This window comes from Pinus tabuliformis, chromosome 8 (genome assembly GCF_031772625.1).
Source record: "Pinus tabuliformis cultivar Carrire ecotype Pingquan chromosome 8, CPIR1, whole genome shotgun sequence".
NCBI classification, from domain to species: domain Eukaryota; kingdom Viridiplantae; phylum Streptophyta; class Pinopsida; order Pinales; family Pinaceae; genus Pinus; species Pinus tabuliformis.
Window position 1 is genome coordinate 1,662,443,007 of NC_142294.1, and position 10,390 is coordinate 1,662,453,396.

The 10,390-nt window shown below is 35.4% G+C and overlaps 1 protein-coding gene across 1 annotated transcript; it reads right to left on the reverse strand.

The window, feature by feature from the left end:
- Nucleotides 1–1,754: 1,754 nt before the first annotated feature.
- Nucleotides 1,755–8,710, reverse strand: LOC149242565 (endoglucanase 11-like). The gene is made up of 10 exons (XM_089374284.1): nucleotides 7,764–8,710; nucleotides 7,221–7,433; nucleotides 6,588–6,788; nucleotides 6,298–6,387; nucleotides 6,022–6,186; nucleotides 5,723–5,849; nucleotides 5,283–5,446; nucleotides 4,740–5,055; nucleotides 2,847–2,951; nucleotides 1,755–2,412 (listed from the first exon to the last, which is right to left on the reverse strand). The coding sequence occupies exons 1-10, from the start codon at nucleotides 8,004–8,006 to the stop codon at nucleotides 2,105–2,107; spliced, it is 1,932 nt and encodes a 643-aa protein (XP_089230410.1). The 5' UTR covers nucleotides 8,007–8,710; the 3' UTR covers nucleotides 1,755–2,104.
- Between the last annotated feature and the right edge of the window lie 1,680 nt (nucleotides 8,711–10,390).

Below are 10,390 nucleotides of genomic sequence, written 5' to 3' on the forward strand. Positions count from 1 at the left end.
CAAAAATGATAGCTAATATAATGCACTGCGTAAATCCCCCATACTTAAATTCAAAAAGAGTCAAGGGATCTCTACTTGAATGGTTCATGAGGCACAATACTTGCTAAGGTTTTGCAAATGGGGTAGCAAGCTAAGTGGACTTGATTGTGGGGAAAAACTCCACAGTTAAGCGCGCTTGAGCCAGAGGAGTTCTGGGATGGGTGACCTCCTGGGAAGTCCTGGTTACCGGGTGCAAGCCCCGGAAGTGATGATTGATGCTATGTGATTCGTTCTCCACAGTTCACTAGTTTCAATCCCACTTCTTCACCCCTGTGAGCATCACCCGATGCAATGAGTGCTAAGTGAACTATTCAAAAATCATGAGAAATTAGTCAGTTACGACTACCTCTCATGGAAATGGTCATACGTTTGAATGACTTACTTAACGCAGTTGAATCCCAAAAATGATATCTAATATAATGCACTGCGTAAATCCCCCATACTTAAATTCAAAAAGAGTCAAGGGATCTCTACTTGAATGGTTCATGAGGCACAATACTTGCTAAGGTTTTGCAAATGGGGCAGCAAGCTAAGTGGGCTTGATTGTGGGGAAAAACTCCACAGTTAAGCGCGCTTGAGCCAGAGGAGTTCTGGGATGGGTGACCTCCTGGGAAGTCCTGGTTACCGGGTGCAAGCCCCGGAAGTGATGATTGATGCTATGTGATAGTTCACTAGTTTCAATCCCACTTCTTCACCCTTGTGAGCATCACCCGATGCAATGAGTGCTAAGTGAATTATTCAAAAATCATGAGAAATCTCTCATGGAAATGGTCATACGTTTTTGAATGACTTACTTAACGCAGTTGAATCCCAAAAATGATATCTAATATAATGCACTGCGTAAATCCCCCATACGAAAAAAAATTATTATCCAATCATGACGGCTGAACCTTACCAATCCCCCATACGAAAAAAAAATTATTATCCAAAAAAATTTCAATTCTCATGACGGCTGAACCTTACCGTCAAACCATGAGACACTTTGAAATGATAGTGGACAATCAAATTTTAAGGTTGTCTTGAAAGTGAAAGTGTATATGGTAGAATATGTTGTAGATGTATTAAGAATTCTAAATTTCACTGTGTGTGTGATTTGATGATGAAAAAGGAAAAAGTGAAAAATAAAAAATTATTATTAAAAAAGTTGTATATTTATTAAGAATTTTGAATCTTAATGGTGTAATTTGATGACAAAGGGAAAAAAAATAAAAATAAAAAATTATTAAACAAGATTCAATTTTCATGGAGTCTGAAATCCACCTTCAAAACAATAAGACATCATTGTGAAAGTGATATGTCAAAAGATTTTAGCCGGAGTGGTGTTTCCAATTGTATTGGGTTAAGTCTCTAAAAACATATTGTAATTGACCCATTTATGATATTTATGAACAAATTATATCTGATATAATAATGATGGCAGCACAATTTTTCAAAATTACCAATTTTTCAAACATTCTCATTATAATTTATATATAATTATATATATATATATACCCCACCAGAGTGACGTTTCCCATTACATTGGATTAAGTCTCCAAAAACATATTGTAATTGACTCATTTATGATATTTATGAAATAATTATATCTCATATAATAATAATGGCAACAAAATTTTTCAAAATTACCAATTTTCCGAAAATTCTCATTATAATTTATATATAATAATGTATATATATATACACGGTCAAACTTGAATACTCCTGAGCCTCCACTGTCATTAATAAGACTGATTTTATTTTATTGCATCCATTAAATTAACGTTGAGCATCAATCCCCGAGAATTTACCTATGTCGGTGCCGACAAGCCAAAAAATTCCTCATTTTATTGGCACAACAACCTTTGCATACAAAAATACCGCTAAAGGGCAGGAATGAATGCCTTAGCTTAGCTTTCCTTTTCCTTGGCCCCTTTATTCTTCCATTTCGCTTTTTTACAAAATCTGCTTCTACATATATAGAGCTTGAACATTTATATATATACTGATACTGTTAGAGTGTTAGTGCGTCAGTGAAATCTGCAGTGGAGACTTCTGCAGTACGTTATAGGTATAGGAGGAATTCACTTCATTTAGAGCTCACAAAAGCTATCTGAGGTTTGGGGCCACCCTCCTGAATGTACACAAAGTTAAAGGCATGGCCAGGAACGAGGACCTTCATCCATGGCGGAAGAACGTACAGACAATCCTTAGCTTTGGATTGCGAGAGACCCCACAATGGCCCGCCCACATTTTTCACACAGAGGGTCAGCTCCCTTATGGGCTTCTGGGATATATTGGTCACGGTCACCTTGTGCCGAAAATACCTGCGCCCCCTGCTGGTCCACGAGTCACCCACGCTGTGCTCGAATTCTACTGGACAGCCCTCGTTTGGTTCTGTTCATGAATACGAGAATGTCAGTATTCAAGAACTCAATTTGCATCTAACAACTCTCGATCTCATTCGGTGCTGGTAGATTTAAGGTTAAATCAATGCAATTAAAAATTCCTTTCAATTGGGTTCAAATCACCTTTCAATTCGTTAGAAACATAGAAATTGATACTGACAGCCAGAATTGTCAAAATCAGAACAGGGACATTGAAAAGTCGGAGGTTGACCACCAGAACAAATTGAAAAATGGCAAGAGTGAAGTATTTTTGAGTTTGCACCAGATGAGATTGCAGCATCAGATCTAACGATGTAACCCTTAAGCAACCCTCCAAACACTTTGAAATAGAAGCAACTTCCATAAATGAACAGCACTTACCTTGAAAGCTGACACACTGTTATAGATCTAATTTAATGTAGGTATGTGCTGGTTATTACTTGCCTGAGTTTAAAGGATGTAAACGAGATATAGACTGCTGCAATACATTCATGTAACGGCCCATCTGAATATTGGGTGGAAAAGAAACCTTGGTTGAAGTTGTGAAGCCTGTATGCACAGAGAAAACATCTTATCAATATGAGTATCAATTGAGATTAGCGAGGATGTCAGTATTCAAGAACTCAATTCGACTTTACCCAATTCGAATAGAGTACAAATCATATCAGATTTCTACCTTTAGTAAAGAAGGAATAACCTAAATGGTTAATCAGATTTCCACTTTCAGTAAGAAGAAATAAGCTAAATTGATTGATGTGAATTTATAAATTTGGATTAGGCTGAAATGGATATATGGAGTTGGGATTCCACTTGTTTAATTTGAGTGGTTAATATGATATGTGTTTTTTGGGATTTAAAATTAGAGAGTAGATACATCCCTATAAATTTTAGTAGTCAAATTAGCTCAAAATTAGAGAGAGTAGAGTATCTCCGTTTCTATAAATTTTAGTAATTAAATCAGTCAAATCGTTCATCTGAAATAAATCTCTTATACTATAAACAATCTCATATACCAATTTAATGTTTAGCTTCACCCTAACTTTAAAAATAAATTAATATTATTATATATAAAACATTAAAATTAAATTTTTTAAATTATTATATAATGATATTGTTTTATCAAAAATAATAACATAGATAAGTGTTATTATTTTGAAATTAAAATAAATAAATATATTAATTATTGATTTTTTTTTAATCTTAATTTTTACCAAAGCAATCCCATAAACCATCCCATATTGGAATGCCTTCTCTAGCAACCTGAGGGTCAAGCAAGTGTTTATGTCATAGACATTCCAGCCACTGGCGGGATAGGCTCCGTTTGGGCATATCAACAGAGTCTTTTTTATCCCTATTACATCGAGAGATCCACAATGTCATATTCTATCTTTTTGTTTTTGGCCTAGGACTATGGATATGAAAATCCCACTTTGTCAAATTTATTAGTTATTTAATTCCTATTTTGTCAGGTTTACTGGTTATTTAATTATTAATTATGGAGTAATATTTTTATTATTAATTATGGAATAATATTTTTATCTTGGAAATAAGATGTAGAATAAAAATTAAATGAAAAAAATACATCTATTAATTAGGAAATTAGAAATACTATTATTACTAATTAATAAAAAATATACAAATATCAACAATACAAATATATTATAATTATGATACGTATGAAAAAGAGATATTTGTATGTTACTGATACAAACATATTAATATATCAAATTTGAGTATTATTAATATATTAAATTTGAGTATTATTAATATACTAAATTTGAATATTATATTTATGTTAATTTATTTTTAAAAAATAGCTAGAGTCAAACCAAATATCAAATTAGTATAAGAGGTACTCTTATTAATTAGTATAAGAGCTACTCTTATTTGTGTGAGAAAAAAACTACCATCCGGCAATAATATGACTACTAAAATATATATAAACCTACATACTCAAGATAATGAAAACCATTAGCAACTTTTTTAAGTGCATTTCAACCCATTACCAAAAACAAGCCTAAAAACCTAATCTGCTGAACATTTTTAACTGACCCTCTACTGTGTAAGGGGTTTTGGGCATCATCAATCTGTAATCTTTGTAGTTTCTATGTTTCATAGAAGATTTTGTACGCCTTCTTCTGCTAAGGATTTTCCAGCAAGATTCATTTCCTGCTTTTATACGACAAATTCGACTTATGAGTGATGTGACATAGTTACAGCAACCACTAAGGAGACCTTCACCTTTCAGACTGCATCAGTTCAACAATTTGATTGCAGTAAACGAGAGTGGTTTGCTAAGTATCGTTGATAGTATTGGTCGAGAAAAAAAATGCTTACCATTAAATTTTGCCAAAATGCCAATAAGGGGTGCGGTATTGTAAGTACAGGCTTCTGTCTGCATGTAATTTTTTCTATCGTCCTCAAAATTGTCATTCTTGTCTGGTCCTCCCACCAAAGCACCCACTATAACATTTGGGTTATTTTCCTTTCGACTGTACCAAGAGTCGTAGCCCTGTATACAGCCAATGAAAGATGGGTTCTGCTTGTATGAGATAATGGAGGCTCCACGGTGATGAACTTGCTGTGCATATGTCTTTCCAAATCCTACCAAGTAGCTTGTAGCCCTAGGATTGGCACCTAGAATGTAGTCTACCTGGAAAAGGACTCAAGAAGAATATAGAAGCAGAATAAGTGTTAGCTGTACTGATAAACCAGATGCTCTACAACTAAAACCTAAATAAGGCCCTATACTGTACTCAATGTTTGTCCCTCTTGAGGTTGTTTCTACTCTATAAATATTTCATTATAATGTGATGTATATCTCTGTAGGGAAGACTTCCAAAGAAATCCTATATAAACAATGTTGAACAGTAGACATACCTGAAATTGTGCAAGTTTCAATAGCTCTGATGGTTCTACTAGACCAGTTGGACACTTGAGCTGTTGTTTGGCTGCAGTTAGATAATCCGAGTAGACAATCAAGAGAAAAGATGCAGAAGAAACGTACTGCATGTTGTTCCATTCCCTGATATAAAACAAACCCCCTGCAATCCAACAATCACTGTTCATTGAGTATACAAACAAATGTAAGTATACCTGAAAACAGGTTAATTTCAGCTTTCAACCATTCGTAACTAGCTCTACAGCACAGGTAGGGGTATCTTCAACACTTGTTTGGGTCTCCAACAACTATAATCCAGCTTACTAGAGAGATAAAAAAACATTTCAGGTTTATACATTTTTAGTTTTGCAATATTTTGGGGTACTTAATAAATTAATAGATCTGAGCTTATAATGGGTATTGTCAGTTGCTTAATTACCAGGAGTGAGATCAACGTTGGAACCAACTTCGTTCTTCTGGAGACAAGCACAGAGAAAGAACTCGGCTTTGGACTGATATTTTTCCAGTGTAGAAGAGTATTTCGCACTTTTACCTTCCATGAGGACCTACAAATTCATGGCAACCAGATTAAATTTCCCAGTTGGAGAATATAATAATAGTTAGTCTAAGTGGCCCTAATCAAGTTTGGAGATAAGAGAAGGGATTGTTGACTGATTTTTTTATATTTATGTACAATGAATGATTAATGTGGAGTGTACCAGACTACGGTGACAGTACCTTAGCTGCCAGGACTTGCAGGCCTGCATATTTCACATCCCAACTGAACTCTGTAATTGCCCATCCAGTACCCCCTAAAGACTCGGCATTATCAACAACGTATTTGAGATAGTACTCATTTCCTGTGGCCTGATACAGCCAGGAAGCGCCCCACAGCAACTCATCCTGCAGTAACCACATGTAATTTCAATGAAACTAGTTGCAAGCCCAAATACACTTGAGCTAAAAAGCAAAACAAGTGTAAGTCTAGAGCAGACTCTTTGAAGTTCCAATTACCCCGTAACCGCTCACTGACGAGTAGTACTTTCCAACAATGCTGATGCTCTTGTCATATTTGCCTCTGTATTTATCAGCAAATGCAAATAACTGTAAATGGAACAAGACAAGTTAGAGCTCAACCGATTGTTTGTATGTAAAGGACTAACTGTAGCAGGGCTTGAATTAGGGGAGTTGGCAGATTGGTGCATGTGAAGAACTGACTGCAACAAGACAATTGTGAACCGGAGAGTTTTAATACTCTCTCGGCACTATATTGATCCAGGATTTGATTAAATATTGGTTTATACCTCTATTGCATGTTGTAGAAGTAAATGGGCATAGGCAGGATTAGATTCTCGAAATGCCATCGATGCAGATGCCATTGCAGCTGCAGTTTCACCTGCCAGATCGGAACCAGGATTGGCAGCATCGACCTTATATGCCTGCCTTGAGGTCGTCATGTCCTCTGGCCTTTGCCAGCAGTAGTGATCGGTGTCCCCATCTCCCACCTGAAAATTTGCATTTTAGTACTCTAAAGCCATGAATTATAATGAGTTGAGTTTAGCACTAATGGTAGAGAAATGAAAAAGAAATTCCAATAACACAAAAAAGACCTTCGGGATATCACTCTCTGGGCTTGAAGTGAATCTATTATAGTCATATAATCAATGAACCATTTCATAACAATACTACCATATCTCCAATTCAGAACAAATCTCTAAGATCTACTAGCAGAGCAAGCATGCAGAAGGAATACATACAGGCAATGCGAACCCTGGACTAAGGACTTCAGAAAAGTATTAATAGATACACTGACAATTCGGATGAAACCTTCACTACACTAGAATGCCTGTGAAAAATAACAATTTCATACAATACATAGAACCCAACCAGGAGACAACATTGGTTTTGAAACATTTTTAGTATTCAGTAGTTTATACCTCACCCCAGAGGACTTCAGGCTCAGAATGAGCTTTCATAAAGTAATCTGTTCCCCACTTGATTGCCTCCAATGTATATCCCAGCTGACCTGCTGCATCAATCTGTTTCCCATACTCAATCACACTCCATGAAAGTATTGTGACAGTAAAAGCCATTGGAAGGCCGAATTTGACATGGTCGCCAGCATCATAGTAACCACCCACCAGATCCACCTGCATTTTCAGAACACAAACACAGATACGAACAGTGGAAACCTCGTTACTGGTATCTTAAGTTAACAAATGAAATATGAATCCCCCATTGCTCTCAACCCACAAACAAGCAATCCTAATCCTAATGTAGACTTCCTCGTAACTTAAAACAACATAAACAACCATCTATTGAGATTAGACTTCTAACAAGTAATCCTAATGCTCGTGCTGATTTCTAAGTTACTGAACATAGTGAACCACAACAAACCCACATTGTCTACAATTGAGAATGGCACCTCTGAGAGGATTAATATGGATCTGTGCTAGTTTAATCAAACATGGAGAACTTACGCCCTGCAGCAGTCCATCTGTAAGTCCTGAATGGTCACGCCATGTAACACGTTGGCTGGAAGGAAGCCTGCCAGATCTCTGAGCTTCCAGAAACAGAAGGCACTTGCTCAGAGCCTCCCCATAATTGAATCCAGCACTGGCGCTAGCACTAACACAGACTCTCACGTTAAACAAGTTAAACTCTGTTTGCACCATCAGAAGCAGCAACCGTAACCAACATGACCTGCGATATAAGCAGCCCATAATACTCAAAGAACACTTATACTGAATGCCCAAAACTCACAACACCCTTAAGCTTCAGACCTTGGCCAGAAATTCTGGGCCAATAATCATTAACTTATGTTTTCAGCCCCTAGCTTAGCCAGTTCAAAATCAAAATCTCTGAGCAAAGGGATCAAAGGAATCAGAGTAACCCAAATGTCATTTCATTAAGCTGCCTTCTCATCCACCAAAAGGCCTGATCATCAAGCATTATTTTTCAGAAATCCACACCAATGAGCTATTTGAAACATTACATATATACAGCCAGTATGTGGGTAATCCAGAGAATGTGAGAGAGCAGGCTTGTACAGTACAGATTTGGTTTTTTGACAGATGCCACAGAGTTTTTAGTAAAAGGAATAAAAACTTCTGAAATATGTACTATTTTTGGGGCGGGAACAAAAATCGAAACTCCTGAGATGTTTAGTTTTGGGGATTCTCAGAAGCCTGTGCAGAAGATACTACAGATATCTCCCTGCTGCTGCTTCTTCCAAGCTCTCCACTGTGCACAGAGCAAGCTCATACTAATAAGTAACACAGGACTTTAATTTGGCGGGATTTGGGCCCTACTTAACACGACCCAGGTCTCGAAATTCAATGTTTTACCGCATGTTAAATATTAAAGGTATTACAGTAACAGTAGCACAACGAAACGGTAGCATTAAAGGCCTCCATTATGCATGTGGGATTAGGTTTAAAAAACAGGGTTTGGGGAAATATTCCTCTGTCAATTTCAGAAAATGACATTTACCGTTTGGGCACTCGAGACCGGAGATTGCGGATACGAGATTTCAGCCAACCGCTCCATCCGGCGGATTTACAGTTGAGAGCAGGCTGACCGTTGCGGCAGTTCAATCATGGGGTTGGGATTCGAGTTACAGATGATAACGGCGGTTTTTACAGTTGGGAAGTTTCATTATGCATTATTTTATCATTTATTATTATTTTCTGATACAATTGATGCGCTGTGTTCATATGTAAACGAGCGAGCGTGGGAGTTTCTTGTATTGATCTAGCTTTCTTTTCTTTTAGTTGGAAGCTTTTACGAACATGCTAATTTGGCAGAGTAATTAGTTTTTTATTCGGTAAAATTTTAATATATTTATAAGTTCTTAAAATAGGGAATATTAGCAGAGTCATGAGTTTTTTATTTGATAAAAATTTAATATATTTATAATTTCTATAAATAGGAAATAATGTCTAGAATTTTAGACAAGATTCATTTCAAATTTGGGTATGGTAAAAGGAAAATTAATAGTTGTAGTTTTTGGTTTTGGCTTTTTGTCTTATTTTATTCGGTTAATTTTGTATTCCATAGATATCACAAATTTGAATTATGAAATCTGTATTAGAATTTATTTATATATTAATAACAAAAAAAAATGATAATTTCACCCAATTAATAAGTTAAAATATAGAAGAGTTGTAAAATGACAATTTTATCAAATTAAAAAATCAAAATGTAGAAGAATTAGGATAAACTAAATTAAATTATTTCAAATTACATAATTCCAATGCCTTCTTGGATTTTCATTTATGTATTCAAAAATCTATTTTAGACAACATAAAATCTTGAAATTGTATAGTGAATTCCCATGAAAAGGCTATTTTGTCTATAAGTTAGACTATGCCAAAAAAATGAACTATAAAATTCAATAATTACCATGGATTATTTCAAAATTTTCTTTGTAAAAAAAAATTAACTACAAAATTCAAAACTTATAAAATCTTTATGACAACATATTTTAAGAATATAATTTATTTATAAATCAAAATAAACTAGTAGTTGGTAGAATTAGATATATTGTTGAATTAAATTTTGCACTTAGGTTTTATGTTTTATGAGGTATTTGAGTATTTTTTTTCTTTTAAAGTCAATTTCTTGTCTATAGCATAGTAGTGTGGGATTGGTATTTTCAAAGACTTCAAAGTAAGTTGCATGTTTGGTATTATAAGTACCTTCCAATTGTTGGAACATTGATTATTATTAGATGCACTTTGTAGATTTTTTATGTTTATCATGTCCCTTATCAGTGCCCTAATATAACTTAATGTCAACAACTGACGCAATTTTATGATCATACCTATGATCTAAGTATGGCGGCCAAAGGGGTCTTCCATTTTTTCCTTGTTTGTACTATGTCTAAGGACAAGAGGGTCTTGGTTTGATTCATGTTATCACTAAGGGCATTGTCCTTATGCCCAAGTGGGTGTTGGAAGATATTTAGAGGATTCCACTCCATATTTAGAGTGTTCCACTCCTTAATTTTGTTTTGGCACTAGGTGATGATTATGTTGTATTTTAGTAGGGTCAAAGGGGCATTCAAGTTACGTGACTTTATCTCTTCTCCCCTATGTTTCAAGTC